Source organism: Trachypithecus francoisi, unplaced genomic scaffold, assembly GCF_009764315.1.
Source record: "Trachypithecus francoisi isolate TF-2019V2 unplaced genomic scaffold, Tfra_2.0 Lachesis_group6, whole genome shotgun sequence".
Lineage (NCBI taxonomy): Eukaryota > Metazoa > Chordata > Mammalia > Primates > Cercopithecidae > Trachypithecus > Trachypithecus francoisi.
The window spans coordinates 62239527-62258934 of NW_022681471.1; the positions used below are offsets into that span (position 1 = coordinate 62239527).

Genomic DNA, 19408 nt, shown 5'->3' on the forward strand with positions numbered 1-19408 from the left:
TAAGGAAGCTGGGAGGTCTGGGCTGGGTGCAGAAAAGTGGCTGTGGCCAGACTGCTTCTCTAGATTCCTCCTCACTGGACAGGGTATATCTGAAGAAAAGGTAACAGCCCCAGTCAGAGGCTTATAAACAAAACCACCATCTCCCTGGGACAGAGCACCTGTGGGAAGGGGTGGCTGTGGGCGCAGCTTCAGCAGATTTTATCATGCCTTTCTGCTGGCTCTTAAGAGAGCAGCTGATCCTGACAAGAGGGATTCTCCCAGCACAGCGCACCAGCTCTAATAAGGGACAGACTGCCTCCTCAAGTGGGTCCCTGACTCCCTTGCCTCCTAACTGGGAGACACCTCCCAGCAAGAGTCGACAGACACCTCATACAGGAGAGCTCTGGCTGGCATCCGGTGGGTGACCCTCTGGGAGGAATCTTCCAGAGGAAGAAACAGGCAGCAATCTTTGCTGTTCTGCAGTCTCTGCTGGTGATACCCAGGCAAACAGGGTCTGGAGAGGACCTCCAGCAAACTCCAGCAGGTCTGCAGAAGAGGGGCCTGTTAGAAGACAAACTAACAAACAGAAAGCAACAACATCAACATCAACATAAAGGACCCCCCACTAAAATCCCATCCAAAGGTCATCAGCCTTAAAGATCAAAGATAGATAAATCCACGATGAGGAAAAACCAGCACAAAAATACTGAAAATTCCAAAAATCAGAATGATTCTTCTCCTCCAAAGTATCACACTCCTCTCCAGCAAGGGCACAAACTGGATTAAGAATGAGACTGATGAGGATGGGTGCAGTGGATCACGCCTGTAATACCAGCACTTTGGGAGGCCGAGGCGGGCAGATCACGAGGTCAGGAGATGGAGACCATCCTGGCTAATACGGTGAAACCCCGTCTCTACTAAAAATACAAAAACAAAATTAGCTGGGCATAGTGGTGGGCGCCTGTAGTCCCAGCTACTCAGGAGGCTGAGGCAGGAGAATGGTGTGAACCCAGGAGGTGGAGCTTGCAGTGAGCCAAGATCGTGCCACTGCACTCCAGCCTGGGTGACAGAGTGAGACTCTGTCTCAAAAAAAAAAAAAAAAAAAAAGAATGAGACTGATGAATTGACAGAGTAGGCTTCAGAAGGTAGGTAATAACAAACTCCTCTGAGCTACAGGAGCATGTTCTAACCCAATACAAGGAAGCTAAGAACCTTGATGAAAGGATACAGGAACTACTAACTACTATAACTACTTTAGAAAGTAACATAAATGACCTGATGGAGCTGAAAAACACAGCACGAGAACTTCGTGAAGCATATACAAGTATCAATAGTTGAATTGATCAAGTGGAAGAAAGTCTATCAGAGATTGAAGATCAACTTACTGAAATAAGGTATGAAGATAAGATCAGAAAAAAAGGAATGAAAAGTAACAAACAAAGCCTCCAAGAAATAAGGAACTATGTGAAAAGACCAAACCTACGATTGATTGAGGTCCCAGAAAGTGATGGGGAGAATGGAACCAAGTTGGAACACACACTTCAGGATATTATCCCAGAGAACTTCCCCAACCTAGCAAGACAGGCCAACATTCAAATTCAGGAAATACAGAGAACACCAATAAGATACTCCTCGAGAAAAATAACCCAAGATTTTCATCAGATTCTCCAAGATTGAAACAAAGGAGAAAACGTTAAGGACAGCCAGAGAGAAAGGTCAGGTTACCTACAAAGGGCAGCCCATCAGACTAAAAGCGGATCTCTCTGCAGAAACCCTACATCCAGAAGAGAGTGGGGGCCAATATTCAACATCCTCAAAGAAAAGAATTTTCAACCCAGAATTTCATATCCAGCAAAATTAAGCTTCATAAGTGAAGGAGAAATAAAATCCTTCCCAGACAAGCAAATGCTGAGGGATTTTGTCACCTCCAGGCCTGCCTTACAAGAACTCCTGAAGGAAGCACTAAAAATGGAAAGGAAAAACCAGTAACAGCCACTGCAAAAACAGGGCAAATTATAATGACCATTGACACTATGAAGAAACTGCATCAACTAATGTGCAAAATAACCAGCTAACATCATGATGACAGCATCAAATTCACATATAACAATATTAACCTTAAATGTAAATGGCTAAATGCCCCAATTAAAAGACACAGACTGGCAAATTAGATAAAGAGTCAAGACCCATCAGTGTGCTGTATTCAGGAGACCCATCTTATGCGAAAAGACACACATAGGATCAAAATAAAAGGATGGAGGAATATTTACAAAGCAAATGGAAAGCAAAAAAAAAAAAAAAAAAAACAGCAGGGGTTGCAATCCTACTCTCTGATAAAACAGACTTTAAACCAACAAAGATCAAAAAAGACAAAGAAGGGCATTACGTAATGGTAAAGGGATCAATGCAACAAGAAAAGTGAACTATCCTAAATAAATATGTACCAAATACAGGAGCATACAAATTCATAAAGCAAGTTATTAGAGACCTACAAAGAGACTGAGACTCTCACACAATAATAGTGGGAGGCTTTAACATCACACTGTCATTATTAGACAGATCAACAAGACAGAAAATTAATAAGGATATTCAGGACTTGAACTCAACTCTGGACAAAGCAGACCTAACAGACATCTACAGAACTCTCCACCCCAAATCAACAGAATATACATTCTTCTCAGTGCCACATAGCACGTATTCTAAAATTGACCACATAATTGGAAGAAAAACACTCCTCAGCAAACATAAAAACTGAAATCATAACAAACAGTCTCTCAGACTACAGTGCAAGCAAATTAGAACTCAGGATTAAGATACTCACTCAAAACCACACAACTACATGGAAATTGAATAATCTGCCTCTAAATGATTACTAAGTAAATAACAAAATTAACACAGAAAGAAGTAAGTTCTTTGAAACCAACGAGTACAAAGAGACAACGTACCAGAATCTCAGGGACACAGCTAAAGCAGTGTTAAGAGGGAAATTTATAGCACTAAACGTCCACAACAGAAAGTGAGAAAGATCTAAAACTGACACCCTAACAGCACAATTGAAAGAACTAGAGAAGCAAAAGCAAACAAATTCAAAAGCTAGCAGGAGACAAGAAATAACTAAGATCAGAGCAGAACTGAAGGAGACAGCGACACAAAAAGCCCTTCAAAAAATACATGAATCCAGGAGCTGGTTTTTTGAAAAGATTAACAAAATAGATGCACTATTAGCTAGACAAATAAGGAAGAAAAAAGAGAAGAACCAAATAGGTACAATAAAAAATGAAAAAGCGGATATCACAGAAATACAAACTACCATCAGAGAATACTACAAAACCTCTATGCAAATAAACTAGAAAATCTAGAAGAAATGGGTAACTTCCTGGATACATACACCCTCCCAAGATCAAACCAGGAATGAGTTGAATCCCTGAATAGACTGATAGCAAGTTCTGAAAGTGGGGCAGTAATTAATAGCCTACCAACCAAAAAAACCCAGGACAAGACAGATTCAAAGCTGAATTCTATCAGAGGTACAAAGAGGAGCTGGTACTATTCTTTCTGATACTATTCCAAACAATAGAAAAAGAAGGTCCCCTCCCTAACTCATTTTATGAGGCCAGCTGATACCAAAACCTGGCAGAGACACAACAATTAAAGAACATTTCAGGACAATATCCCTGATGATGGATGCAAAAATCCTCAATAAAATACTGGCAAACCGAATCCAGCAGCACATCAAAAAGCTTATTCACTACAGTCAAGTCAGCTTCATCTCTGGGATGCAAGGCTGTTTCTTTTTTTTTTTTTTTTTTTTTTTTTTTTTTTGAGGCGGAGTCTCGCTCTGTCGCCCGGACTGGAGTGCAGTGGCCGGATCTCAGCTCACTGCAAGCTCCGCCTCCCGGTTTACGCCATTCTCCTGCCTCAGCCTCCCGAGTAGCTGGGACTACAGGCGCCCGCCATCTCACCGGCTAGTTTTTGTATTTTTTAGTAGAGACGGGGTTTCGCCGTGTTAGCCAGGATGGTCTCGATCTCCTGACCTCGTGATCCGCCCGTCTCGGCCTCCCAAAGTGCTGGGATTACAGGCTTGAGCCACCGCGCCCGGCCGCAAGGCTGTTTCAACATATGCAAACCAATAAACATAACCCATCACATAACAGAACCAATGACAAAAACCACGATTATCTCAATAGATTCAGAAAAGGCCTTTGATAAAACTCAACATCCCTTCATGCTAAAAACTTTCAATAAACTAGGTATTGATGGAATGTATCTAAAAATAATAAGAGCTATTTATGACAAATCCAAAGCCACTATCATACTGAATGGGCAAAAGCTGGAAACATTTTCTTTGAAAACTGGCACAAGACATGGATGCCCTCTCTCACCACTCCTATTCAACATAGTTCTGGCCAGGGCAATAAGGCAAGATAAAGAAATAAAGAGTATTCAAATAAGAAGAGAGGAAGTCAAATTGTCTCTGTTTGCAGATGACATGATTGTGTACTTAGAAAACTCCATCATCTCAACCCACAAACTCGTTAAGCTTATAATCTACTTCAGCACAGTCTCAGGATATAAAATCAATGTGCAACAACCACAAGCATTTCTATACACCAACAATAGACAACCAGAGATCCAAATCATGAGCAAACCCCCATTCACAATTGCTACAAAGAGAATAAAATAAAATAATAGAATACAACTTACAAGGGATGTGAAGGAACACTTCAAGGAGAACTACAAAACACTACTCAACAAAATAAAGCAGGACACAACAAATGGAAAAGCATTCCATGTTCACGGATAAGAAGAATCAATATCATGAAACTGGCCATATTGCCCAAAGTAATTTATAGATTCAATGCTATTTCCATTAAGCTACCATTGACTTTCTTCACAGAATTAGAAACAACTACTTTAAATTTCATATGGAACCAAAAAAGAGCCCGTAAAGCCAAGACAATCCTAAGCAAAAAGAACAAAGCTGGCAGCATTATGCTATGTGACTTCAAACTATACTACAAGTCTACGGTAACCAAAACAGCATGGTACTGGTACCAAAACAGATATATAGACCAACAGAACAGAACAGAGACCTCAGAAATAACACCACACATCTACAACCATTTAATCTTCCACAAACTTGACAGAAACAAGCAATAGGGAAAGGACTCCCTATTCAGCAAATTGTGCTGGGAAAATTGGCTAGCTATATGCAGAAAACAGAATCCAGACCCCTTCCTTACACCTTATACAAAAATTAACTCAGAATGGGTTAAAGACTTAAATGTAAAACCCCAAACCTCAAAAACCCTAGAAGAAAACCTAGGCAATACCCTTCAGAACATAAGCATGGGCAAAGACTTCATTACTAAAACACCAAAAGCAATGGCAACAAAAGCCAAAATTGACAAATGGGATCTAATTAAACTAAAGAGCTTCTGCACAGCAAAAGAAACTACCATCAGAGTGAACAGACAACCTATAGAATGGGAGAAAATTTTTGCAAGCTACCCATCTGACAATGGTCTAATAGCCAGAATCTTCAAGGAGTTAAAAAAAAATTACGAGAAAAACAAACAAACAAACAAACAACCCCATCAAAAAGTGGGCCAAGCATATGAACAGACATTTCTCAAAAGAAGACATTTAGGGCTGGGCGCGGTGGCTCACACCTGTAATCCCAGCACTTTGGGAGGCCAAGAGGGGCGCATCACGAGGTCAGGAGATTGAGACCATCCTGGCTAACACAATGAAACCCCGTCTCTACTAAAAATACAAAAAATTAGCTGGGCGTGGTGGTGGGCGCCTGTAGTCCCAGCTACTTGGGAGGCTGAGGCAGGAGAATGGTATGAACCCAGGAGGCAGAGCTTGCGGTGAGCAGAGATCGCACCACTGCACTCCAGCCTGGGCGACAGAGCGAGACTCCATCTCAAAAAAAAAAAAAAAAAGACATTTAGGCAACCAAGAAATATATGAAAAAAGGCTCATCATCACTGATCATTAGAGAAATGCAAATCAAAACCACAATGAGATACCATCTTACACCAGATACAACGGTGATTATTAAAAAGTCAGGAAAGAACAGATGCTGGTGAGGCTCTGGAGAAATAGGAACACTTTTACACTGTTGGTGGGAGTGCTAATTAGTTCAACCATTGTGGCAGACAGTGTGGCTATTCTTCAAGGATCTAGAACCAGAAATACCATTTGACCCAACAATCCCATTACTGGGTATATACCCAAAGGATTATAAATCATTCTACCATAAAGACACATGCACATGTATATTTATTCTAGCACTATTTTTAATAGCAAAGACTTGGAACCAACTCAAATGTCCATAAATGATAGAACGGATAAAGAAAATGTGCTACATATTCACTATGGAATACTATGCAGCCATACAAAAGAATGAGTTTATGTCCTTTCCAGGGAAAAGGATGACACTAGAAGCCATCATTCTCAGCAAACTAAAACAGGAACAGAAAAACCAAACACTGCATGTTCTCATTCATAAATGGCAGTTGAACAATGAGAACACGTGGACACAGGAGTGGAACATCACACACTGGGGCCTGTTGGGGGGTGGGGTGCAAGGGGAGGGAAGGCATTAGGACAAATACTTAATGCATGCAGGTCTTTAAGCCTAGATGATGGGTTGATAGGTGCAGAAACCACCATGGCACCTGTATACCTATGCAACAAACTTGCATGTTCTGCACATGTATCCCAGAACTTAAAGTAAAATTAAAAAGAAAAAAAAAAGATGGTCATGTGACTTTTGTCTTGTATTCTGTAAATATTGTGTATTACTAATTGTTTTTCACATGTTATACTTACCTTACATTCCTTAGATAAATCCCATTTGATAATAGTTATAATCCTTTTTATATGTTTGAACTTATATTACTGGTATTTTGTCAGATTTTTGCATCTATATTCATAAGAGATAAAATTCACAGGTTTTTTTTGGCTGGACGTGGTGGCTCACACCTGTAATCACAGCACTTTGGGAGGCTGAGGTGGGTGGATCATGAGGTCAGGAATTCAAGACCATCTTGGGCCAATGTGATGAAACCCCATTTCTACTAAAAATGCAAAAATTAGCCAGGCGTGATGGCGCACTCCTGTAATCCCAGCACTTTGGGGAGGCCGAGGTGGGCTGATCACGAGGTCAGGAGTTCAAGACCATCCTGGCCAATCTGATGAAACCCCATCTCTACTAAAAATACAAAAATTAGCTGGGCGTGGTGGCACATGCCTGTAGTCCCAGCTACTCGGGGGGCTGAGGCAGGACAATTGCTTGGACGCAGGAGGCGGAGGTTGCAGTGAGCCGAGATCGTGCCACTGCACTCCAGCCTGGCGACAGAGTGAGACTCTGTCTCAAAAAAAAAAAAAAAAAAATTTCTCATGATGTTTTGTTTGCTTGTGACATCAGGGTAATACTGGCCTTATAGAATGAGTTGGGAAATGTCCACTTCTCTTTCATTTTTTGAAAAATTTTAAAGAATTGCCATTAATCTTATTTATTTATCTATTTATCTATTTATTTAGAGACAGAATCTCACTTTGTCACCCAGGCTGGAGTGCAGTGGTATGGTCATGGCTCACTGCAGCCTTGATCTCTCGGACTCAAGTGCTCCTTCCACCTCAGCCTCCCTAGTAGCTGGGACTGCAGGCATGAACTACCACACTTAGCTAATTTTTGTATTTTTTCTGTGGACATGAGGTTTCACCATGTTGCCCAGGCTGGTCTCAAACTCCTGGGAGGAAGCAATATATCTATGTTGGCCTCTCAAAGTGCTGAGATTACAGGTGTGAGTCACTATGTCCAGCCTATGAATTCTCCTTTAAATGTTTGATATAATTAACCAGTGAAGCCATATACATGTAGGCTTTATTTGTTGAAAGGGTTTTTTTTTTTTTTTAATTACTAGCTCAATACTTTTATTATAAATATATTTAGAATTTCTATTTTTTTCCTTGAGTCCATTTTGATAGATTATGTATTTCCAAGAATTTTCCATTTCATTTAGGTTACCTAATTGGTTGGCATACACTTCTTCTCAATATTATAACCCTCTCTCGTTTCTTTGAGTTTGGCAGTAACATCTCTTTTATTCCTGATTTCAGTAATTTGAGCCTTCTTTTTTGTTTTTCCTTGGTCAGCCTTTATGTATTCATCTTAAAGTAATTTTCTAATTTCTCTTTTGATTTCTCTTTGACTCGTTATTTAGGAACGTGCTATTTAATTTTCTTTTCTTTCTTTTTTTTTTTTTTTAAGTGACAGAGTCTCACTCTGTTGCCCAGGCTGGAGTGCAGTGGCACAATCTTGGCTCACTGCAACCTCCGCCCCCTGGGTGCAAGTGATTCTCCTGCCTCAGCCTCCGAGTAGCTGGGATTACAGGCGCCTGCCACTCTACCAAGCTAATTTTTGTATTTTTAATAGAGACAAGGTTTCACCATCTTGGTGAGTCTGGTCTTGAACTCCTGACCTCCTGATCCACCCATCTTGGCCTCCCAAAGTGTTGGGATTACAGGCGTGAGCTACTGTTTCCGGCCTTCATTTTTTTTTTTTGGAGATGGCGTCTCACTCTGTTGTCCAGGCTGGAGCGCAGTGGCGTGATCTCAGCTCACTGCAACCTCTGCCTCCCAGGTTCAAGCAATTCTCCTGCCTCAGCCTCCTGAGTAGCTGGGATTACAGGTGCGTGCCACCACACCAGCTAATGTCTGTATTTTTAGTAGAGAGGGAGTTTCACCATGTTGGCCACGCTGGGCTTGAACTCCTGACCTCGTGATCCGCCTGCCTTGGCCTCCCAAAGTGCTGGGATTACAGGCGTGAGCACCCGCTCTTGGCCTGCTATTTATTTCCATATATTTGTGAGTTTTTTCAATTTTCTTTCTGTTATTGATTTTAATTTCTTTCCATTATAGACAGAGAACATATTTTGGATTATTTTTTTTCTTTCTCTTTTCCTTTCTTTCTTTCTTTTTTTTTTGTGAGATGGAGTCTCACTTCCTCACCAGGCGGAAGTGCAGTGGTGCAGTCTTGGCTCACTGCAACCTCCGCCTCCCGGGTTCAAGTGATTCTCCTGCTTCAGCCTCCCGAGTAGCTGGGACTACAGGCACGCACCACCATGCCCAGCTAATTTTTGTATTTTTAGTAGAGACAGGGTTTCACCATGTTGGCCAGATGGTCTCGATCTATTGACGTCATGATCCGCCCACCTTGGCCTCCCAAAGTGGTAGGATTACAGGCATGAGCCGCCGCACCCAGCCTCTTTTCTTTTATACACAGAGATAGGGTCTCACTTTGCCCAGGTTGAAGTGCAGTGGCATGATCATAGCTCACTGTAGCCTCAAACTCCTGAGCTTGAGCTGTCCTCCTATTTCAGCCTCACAAGTAGCTAGAATTGCAGGCATGCACCACCACAAACAACTTGTATTATTTCTTTTTTTCAAAAAAAGAAAAAAAAAACTGTTTTGTTTTTCTAGAGATGGAATCTTGCTATGTTGCCCAAGCTGGTCTTGAACTCCTGGGCTCAAGTGGTTCTCCCACTTTAGCCTCCTGGGCTTAATAATTTTTTGTATTACTTTTGTTTTTTTAAAAATTATCAAGATTTGCTTTATGGCCTCACATATGGTACATCCTGGAGAATGTTCCATATGCACTTGAGAAGAATGTATTCTCTGTTCTCATTGAGCAGAGTGTCTCTTGATGTCTATTAGGTCCAGTTGTCTCATAGTATGTTCAAGTATTCTATTTCCTTGTTGATGTTTTGCCTAATTGTTCCATTTATTACTGAAAATAAAGTGTTGAAGCCCTCAACTATTACTGCTGAGTTGTCTATTTAAACCTTTCTATCAGTTTTTGCTTTATGTATTTTGGTATCGTTCTGTTAGGTGCATGTATGTTTATAATCATTATATTGTCCTGGTGTATTGATCCTTCTATCATAATAAAATGCCCCTCTTTATTTTTAATAACTTTTTATTTTAAATATTATTTTTTCTGATACAGTATAGCCACTCCAGCTTTCTTGTGCTTGCTGTTTATGTGGTATTAGTTTTTCCATCATTTTAATTTTAACCTATTTGTATCTTTGAATAAAAAGTGTTTCTTCTGGGCCAGGAATGGTGGCTTACACCTGTCATCCCAGCACTTTGGGAGGCCAGAATGGCAGGATCACTTGAGGCCAGGAGTTCGAGACCTGTCTGGTCAACATAGCAAGACCCCCATCTCTATTAAAAAATAAAGTGTCTCTTCTGTAGATTGCATATAGTTGAATATGTTGTGTTTTTTTTTTCAACCCAGACGGATAATCTGCCTTTTGATTGGATTGTTTAATTAATTTTTTTTTTTTTTTTCTAGAAACAAGTCTCACTCTGTTGCCCAGGCTGGAGTGGAGCGCGGTGCACTATCATAGCTCACTGTAACCTCAAATTCCTGGGCTCAAGCTATTCTCCCACCGTAGCCTCCCTAAGTGCTAGGATTACAGGCATGAGCCACCACATCCGGCATAATTCATTGATACTTAATGGTATTATTAATATATTTGAATTTATATCTGCCATGTCACTTTTTGTTTTCTATATGTGTGGTGCTCTTTTTGTTTCTCTATTCCTTCTATACCACCTTCTTTTACATTAAGTGAATCCTTTCTAATGCAGAATTTTAATTTCTTTAATGATTTTTCACAATGCATTTTTGAGTCATCTCCTTAGCTATTGATCTAGGACTTACCTTATACATCAGAATCAGCTTCCAATTTATACTAATTTAATTCTGTTGGGAGACAAAAATGTTATTTCCATTTTGCTTTACTTCACTTCCTTCCTTTTGTTTTGTTATTGTTATACAGGTTACATTTATACATGTTACAAACCAAACAATATATTGTATAATTATTTACATATATATGTATACTTTTAAAGAAGCTGAGAAAAGCTAGTATATATTTATAGCTTTATTAAATTATTATTACTATTTTTTTTTTTTAGACAGTCTTGCTCTGTCGCTCAGGTTGGAGTGCAGTGGCGCAATGCGATCTTGGCTCACTGCAACCTCTGCCTTCTGGGTTCAATCGATTCTTCTGTCTCAGCCTCCCGAGTAGCTGGGACTACAGGTGTGTGCCATTATGCCTGGCTAAGTTGTGTATTTTTATTTTTAGTAGAGGTGGGGTTTCACTATGTTGGCCAGGCTGTTCTCGAACTCTTGACCTCAGATGATCTGCCCACCTTGGCCTCCCAAAGTGCTGGGATTACAGGTGTGAGCCACCACACCGCCCTTGTTATATTAATCCTATTTATAATTTCTTGTTCTCTGCATCTGTTCCTGTGGATTTAAGGTGCCATCTGGAATTACTTCCATATCCCAATACGGCTTTGTTCCAATCCATCTTCTTTTTGCTATTATTGGCAGATACATAATATTTATATATGTTATAGGGTGAACCATGCATTACATACACATTATTTCATAAAACTGTTTTCTAAATAATTTAAGAAAGGAAAATAAATATGCATTTATATTGCCTTTTATAATTACATAACTATCTTTACCATTGCTCTTTGTTTTTCGTGTGGATTTGAATTACTTTCTGGATTCAGTTGCTTTCAGCTTAAACAACTCTCTTTGGTATTTCTTGTAATGTAGGTCTGCTAGAAACAAACTTTCTCACTTTATCTGGAAAAGTTTTATTTCATCTTCAATTTTAAAGTTAGCTTTGCTGAATATATGATTTTTGTTTAATGAATGTTTTCACTGGGCACATTGAGTACGTTATCACACTGCCTTTTGGCCTCCATTGTTTCTGGTGAGAAGTCAACTTTTAATCTTCCTTTGTAAATTTCTAAGTGATGAGTCATTTTTCTCTTGCTGGTTTCAAGATTTTCTCTTTGTCTTCTAGCATTTTTATTATAATATGTCAGCTTGTGGATCTCTGCATTTATCTTACTTGCAGTTCATTGAGCTTTCTGCATGTGTTGATTAATGTTTTCAATAAATTGGGGAGTTTTTAGCCATTATTTCTTTATTTTTTTCTGCTTCCTTCTCTTCCTTTCCTTCTAATAGTCCCCTTACACATATGTTGGTGCATATAATGTTCCATAATTCTCTGAGGCCCTCTTCATTTTCCTTCATTCTTGTTTTCTCTGCTCTTTAGAGTTAATATGCTCTATTAATCTGTATCAAGTTTGTTATTCTTTATTCTCCCAGTTCAAATGGACTCTTGTTCCCTCTAGTGAGTTTTTCATTTCAATTATTGTTCTTTTGAACCCCAGAATCTCTATTTCATTTTTAAAAATATTTCCTCTTTTTATTTATATTCTCTGTTTGATTTGACATTAACATCACACCTTCTTTCATTTCTTTAATACTAGTTTCCTTTAGTCCTTCAAATATATTTATCATGGTTACTTTGAAGACTTTGTCTACTAAATCTGACATCTGGTAATTTTCATAGGCAGTTTCTGTTGCCTGCTCTTTTGGCAGTGTACAGTTTATACTTTCCTGTTTATTTGCATGCCTCAAAGTTTTTTGTTAGAAACTAGATATTTTAGATAACATATTATAGCAACCCTGGGTATTTGTTCTTCTCACTGCAGGTCTTATTATTTTTGTGTGCTTATTAACTTCATTGTGTGAAACTGCTGATGTTGTTGGTCAGGGGGTACAGCCTTGGGTAGGCACATAATTACCCTGGGATAACACTGATTTTGGCAGGGCTCCCTTTAACTGCCTCTTTCCCCGACCACAGCCAGCTCTTATATCACTCTAATTAGCTGCTGATTGCTGTTTTGTTTTCGACAACACCCTGGGGCATAAATTGCTTCGCAGACTGATCCAATCAAATTTGGGCATCTTAGTAGGAATATTTTCTTAGGTTAGTGTTTAGGACTTGCTCTGACTCTTGGAGGGCTCTTTCTTGCTGCCTTTTCCCTCTGTCTTCTCTCCAGCAAACTGGCTGGCCTACAGTTTAGCCTATAATTTTAATAAATTTATCAGTTTTCCCTCAATTTTATTTTACCATAACCTTCTTTGTTCTTGACAGCACCCTTAGGCTTGAATTTTTCCACACTCAGTTGCAAATAAAGTCAGTTATTTAGGGAGAGATTCAGAGCTCTCTCTTTTAAGGCCTACCTTTCCCTTAGGGCAGAATCTCTGAGCCACAGTTCTGGTCCTGGAGATTGGAACAATGGCACAATTCTCTCTGATATCTCTGCTTGAGAATATGAGTGCTTGGTGGAGGAAGAAGACAATAGCCCTAAATCTCTTTAGCTTGCCTCTCTTAGAATACATCTACTGCTCCTTAATCCAGGGCCAGGGAGATTGATGCCCTAGTATGCTCAGTACCACCAACGCCCAAGATCTAGCTTTGTCCTATGGTTACGGGCAGGGTGGAAAAAAGGAGCCACCACCTCTTGGCCATACTAAACCAGAACTTAGCCTCAGCAACAGGTAATTGGGGGACGCATGAGAAATGGTGATGTCCTGCTCCTCCTAGGAAGATAGCCCTCTAACTGAGATCTAGGAGGAATAAGGAGTCTTGTATTTTTGGATGTTTCAGTCTAGAGTAGAGCTCCCCTCTTCACTGGACTGGGAGGCAGGGTTGGAAGAGTGGGTTTTGGTTCATTTACCACAAACTTTCATTGTTCTTAAAATTTTAGTAGCTTTTTCTTGAATAAATGATTTTTCATTTGTTTAATGTCATTAGAAACATTTCCAGAGACTTTAGATGGTTGTTTATATAATTTTCACCAATTTCACTGTGAGCTGGTTCACAAAGTTCCTCAAGCTGCATGACAGAAGTGGCATGTATCAATTTATATGTAATGTTAGTATTGATGTAGGTGGAATTATATCTATATTAATTTGTTTTTGATATCTCATGTCTTTTTTGTTCTATTCCTCCTTTCCTGCTTTCTTTGGTACTAAGTAAATCTTTCCTAGTAAAATTTTTGATTTTTTTCACTATATTTTAAAAATTTTCTTAGTGGTTGCTCTATGGTTTGCCATATGCTTCTTAGCTTATCAGAATATACTTCATTTTTTAAAATTTAATTTATTTATTTTTTTTTTTTGAGACGGAGTCTTGCTCTGTCACCCAGGCTGGAGTGCAGTGGCCGGATCTCAGCTCACTGCAAGCTCCGCCTCCCGGGTTCACGCCATTCTCCTGCCTCAGCCTCCTGAGTAGCAGGGACTACAGGCGCCCGCCACCACGCCCGACTAGTTTTTTGTATCTTTTAGTAGAGATGGGGTTTCACCGTATTAGCCAGAGATGGTCTCGATCTCCTGACCTCATGATCCGCCCGTCTCGGCCTCCCAAAGTGCTGGGATTACAGGCTTGAGCCACCGCGCCCGGCCTAATTTAATTTTTTTTAGAGACAAGGTCTTGCTCTTTTTCCCAGAGGTGGAGTGCAGTGGTGCAATCACAGCTCACTGCAACCTCAAAATCCTGCGCTCAAGTGATCCTCCCACCTTAGCCTCCTGAGTAGCTGGACCTACTGGTGTATGCCACCACACCTCACTATTTTTTGTTTTTCTTTGCAGAGACAGGCTTCTCATTATGTTGCGTAGGCTGGTCTCAAACTTCTAGCCTCAAGCGATCCTCCCACCTTGGCCTCCCAAAGCACTGGGATTACAGGTATGAGGCACCATGCCCAGCCTTATACTTCATATTTCTATTATCTCTTTTGAGGTATACAAATGCTACTCTTTTATAGCTCTATTCCTCTTGTCTCTTTTTCCATTATTATTCATATTACATCCATCCAATATGTTAAAATATGTTAATATATTATGATGCATGTAACATATTAAACATAAGAATATATTATTTTAATTATTACTCTACATAATTTTTTTACAAAGCTGAGATAATAAAAGGAAGCAACTATTTACTTACAGTTATATTAATCTTATTGATTTAACACTTCTGTTCTTCCATCTCAGTATTTCCTACCACTTTTCTTTTCTCCTGCCTTCCTAGGAAGAACCATTAAGTTTTTAACATTTATATTCCATTAGAATGTGATTTTTTTCTTTTTTTAATTTGAGATAGAGTCTCACTCTGTTGCCCAGGTTGGAGTGTAGTGGTGCGATATTGGCTCACTGCAATCTCCGCCTCCTGGGTTTAAGCAATTCTTGATTCTCATGCTTCAGCCTCCTGAGTAGCTGGGATTACAGGCGTGCACTACCATATCCGGCTAAGTTTTGTATTTTTAGTAGAGACGGGGTTTTGCTATGTTGACCAGGCTGGTCGTGAACTCCTGGCCTCAAGTGATCTGCTCACCTTGGCCTCCCAAAGTGCTGGGATTACAGGCATGAGCCACTGAACCCGTCTTAAAATATGTTTTTTAAAGACCAAAGTAAAATAAAAATGTGTTGGTGGATTGAATTGTGTCCTCCCAAAAGATGTCCATGTCCAAACCCCAGTAATCGTGAATATGATCTTACTTAGAAATAGGGTCTTTGTGGGTGTAATTAAGTTAGGGTTCTGGAGATGAGATCATCCCGGATTAAGGGTGAGCCTGAAATCCAATGATTTATAAGAAAAGGGAGAGGAAGATTTGGCATGTCATATGAAACAAGGCTTTATGAAGGTGGAAGAGGACATTAGAATTATGCTCTCACAAACCAAGGAATGCCAGGAGCCACCAGAAGCTGAAGAAGCAAAGATTCTCCCCCAGAGCATGGTCTTGGCAAACACCTTGATTTTGGACTTCTGGCTTCTAGAACTGTGAGAGAACAAATTTCTGTTGTTTCAAGCCACCCAGTTTGTAATAACTTGTTATGGCAGTCCTAGAAAACTAGTATACCTACCAAGTAAACACTCCAGATTTATCTTCTACGTAAATCAATTTTTGCTTCAGTTTATAAAAATTTTCCTCCCTGTCCATGTAAGACTTTGGCCACAGGGTTTAGAGCAGTGATTCTAATTGTTACAAAAAACTTCAAACATTAGTCCTCATTTATTAGTATTGATCTTGAACAACAAACAAACACATTTCATGGGAACACACACATTTCAATAACTTCCTATTCCCTATCTAGGCATTACAATCAAGAAAGTAGCAGGGAAGTTGTGCCAGTTCATCAATTTGTTGCTTATCATCTGCAAATTCACCATTATTGACTGCTCTGTGAAAATGGATCTGAGCCATTTTAGTATTTTTCCTTTTGTCAGCTGGCACTGAAGCTTTTCCAGTAGAGGAAACTGGAAAGATGGTGCAGAAAGAAAAGGTTTTGCTCCCTGCTTCTGGCCGGCTTACTGGGTAGGGTGTTCCTGCAGCTTGTGCAGCTCTCTCCAGTGGCTGGCTTCTGTGCTGCAGTTTTGGCAGCATCAGGAAGCTTCCCCTGGCACTCTCCCTCTTGCAGTTTTTGTAGTAAAGTTCCTCTGCTGAAATACTTCCCTATGAACATCCTTCTCGGCACTCTAGCAGGCTAATTGCAGAGGGTGGGTTTCCAGCAAGTTCTAGAATGCAGAGCTCCAGTAATTTCCAGAGGTTGGAGTTTCAGCAAGTTCTGCCTGTAAGGCAATACAGAATCTTCCGGCCGTAGAGTGAGTCTCCACTGGCTGTGTTCTCTCCAAGAAGGTCTGGATCTCAGCTAAGGGCAGAGAGTAAGCGTGGAGGGTGCTTCATCTCAGTTCCAGGGGTAGTGGCTATCGTATCTACTATTATATACCTGCTATATTTATCGTATTTAGAGTTCTCTTACTTCTTGCTAGATAAGCCCTCATCATTCAATTTCCTGTTATCATTAATAATTATTTATCCTAAACTTCCCTTATTCAAATGATCATGGGCTTTTTCCCTCCTGATTGAACTCAGACTGATACAGAGGCGATCATGGAATAACTGCCACACAAATTTTGAAAGAGTACACAAATATATTTTCACATGAATTTTATAACAATTCCTTGAAGTAGACATGGCAAGTACTATTTATTATTCACATTTTACAGGTGAGGAATGAGGTTCACAGGCTGTGAGTGAACCAAAGTCATAGTCATTTTTATCATTTGTAAAATGAGAATAACAATCGAACCTGTCTCCTAGGGTCATTGTAAAGATTAAATGAGGTAAGCATGTAAAAGTGCTTAGGAGATGATAATGGCTTGTTAAGTGTTAACTGTTATATACAGGTCAAACATCCCTAATCTAAAATCCAAAATTCAAAATGCTCCAAAATCCAAAATTTTTGAGTGCCAACATGATGACACAAATGGAAAATTCCACATTTGACCTCAAGTGGAGAATCATAGTCAAAAGGCAGTCAACTTTGTTTCATGCACAAAGTTATTGAAAATATTATATAAAATTATCTTCAGTCTACGTGTATAAGGTATAAATGAAACAAATAAAATTCACATTTAGACTTGCGTCCTATAGCTGAAATATCTCATTATGTATATGCAAATATTCCAAAATCTGAAAAAGTTCAAAATCCAAAGTATTTCTGGTCCCAAGCACTTTGGATAGGAACACTCAACCTGTACATTATACTTGAACTATAAAAGTATTCAGTCTGGTATTTTGCCAAACTACTTGCAATAAGTTGTCTGAGTCTCATGTATCTTGTTGTATCATTTTGTTTTACCAATTATTCGTATTTGTTTTGTCAAGTTGCATAGCAGTAACAACCAAAGATAAGCCTACCACTTCACAATTACCTCCTGCGGTTATTGCTTTCTGAGGAAAAAAAAAAAAAAATTACAAGTGAGAGCTAATCAACCTAGGCTAAGTTTGGTCATCTTAGAAATTCAAGGCCCACTGTGGTCAATGGCAGAGCTCTGAGTGAGGAAACCCAATTCCCAAGAATATAGTCCTAAATTTAGACGAACCTTCAAATTGGAATATTTCAGTGTAAATAATACATGCAACTTAAAATGCATTTCTAGTCTCATCAGGTTTAGGTGAGGGAGTGCGGCGAGGACAGGATGTTAAGGGAAAGTAGGGAAGAAAAAGACCTAGTTTACTAATCTGTGTCAATTATCATACCAACCCCTTTGATCACTGAAGATTTCAGCAACCAAATACTGAAAGTCAGTGCGGTACCAAGAGTTGGGGTTATATATTAAACAGTGTAGTTCCGAACCTGTAGAAAACTATTGATACCTTGCATAGAGCTAGGCAATAATACATAAAGATTATTGAAAACTCTTGGTTAAAGTACTTCAGTAGTATTTGAAAACACAATAGGAAATTACCCTGTAGGAATGGGATAGATACGGCACGTGTTAAACTTTCAGAAGGGGAACATGCTTCACGGCTGATTGCAAATTTCTCATGCAATATTTGTCAGAATCCGGGAGCATTTTAAGTGGTCTTCTAACAATATAAGCCCCGCATTTTGGACTGGTAAGTACAACATTTTCATTTGGTACTACTACTACTACTACTACTACTACTAATTTTAAACAGAAACAAGTCACGACCAAATAGCGACTCTTATCCTCTCCCAGGCATAAAACCCTTTAGCCAGCTAGCCGCCTTTCCACGGGGTAGAGTGTAAACAAACAAATAAAACCGCTTTGGTGCCGGGAGGAAAAAGGGGAAAGGAGTCGAGTCAAAACACCTTCTCTCAAGTTCCTCAGGATCAACCCAGGGGGAAGGGTCCTCCACCGGAAAGGGCCGGATTGCCTTCACAGAAGGGCAAGTCACTCCGGAGCTAGCCGACGCGAATGCCACCACAGAGTTCCAGACGGCTGCCAGAGCGTCGGCCGTCAGTTAGCACTCCCCCTCTTTCCCAGAGCTGTAGCTAAGCAACCATCGGCTCCGGGAGAGTCTAGGCTCGGCTGCTGTATTAGTGCCTCTAGCGGGGAACTATGAGCGCTGCAAAACTCTATCACCATTTTTACCCTCCCTTCTCCACCCCCTTTGCCCCGCCCCACCTCTTCGCCACTTCGGCTCCTCCCTCTTCTTCTCGCTCCGTCTATTTCTCTCTCTCTCTCTCTCTCTCTCCGCCCCCCCCACCCCCCGCGTCTCTCTCTCTCTCTCTCTCTCTGTACTCTCTCTCTCTCTTCTCTCTCTCTGTCTCTCTCACTCACTCTCTCCCTCTCCCTCTCCCTTCCTCTCTCTCCTTCCTCCTCCGCCTCCTCAGCTCTTGGGCTAGAATATCTATGGGTCGAAACGTGATGCGATGAATTCGAGAGAGAGCGAAACTAGGACGAGGAGTGCGGCGGAAGCGGCGGGACTCCCGGGCATGGGGGCTTCACCACAATAGAGGCAGCGCCCCCACCCGCCCCCGCCAGCCCCTCCGGAGCGAAGCCCCCAAACCCCCTCGGGAAAAGGATGGCGGCGGCACCTACCCAGATCGAAGCCGGTGGGTAGCTGTGTCGGGGGGTGGGGGGTGCTAAGGGAATGGGGGCTTAGCGGGAAGGCTGTCAGTTTCTTTTGAAAAAGCTTCTATTTCTCTTCTCTTCAT

General features: G+C 40.5%; 1 protein-coding gene across 1 annotated transcript in view; it reads left to right on the plus strand.

Annotated features, from left to right (window-relative positions):
- Positions 1 to 18962: 18962 nt before the first annotated feature.
- Positions 18963 to 19408, plus strand: part of BRWD3 (bromodomain and WD repeat domain containing 3) — a 134863-nt gene continuing 134417 nt past the window's right edge. Inside the window, 1 exon segment of the mRNA XM_033201972.1 lies at positions 18963 to 19306. Coding sequence (XP_033057863.1) covers positions 19276 to 19306 — 31 coding nt within the window. The 5' untranslated portion in view covers positions 18963 to 19275.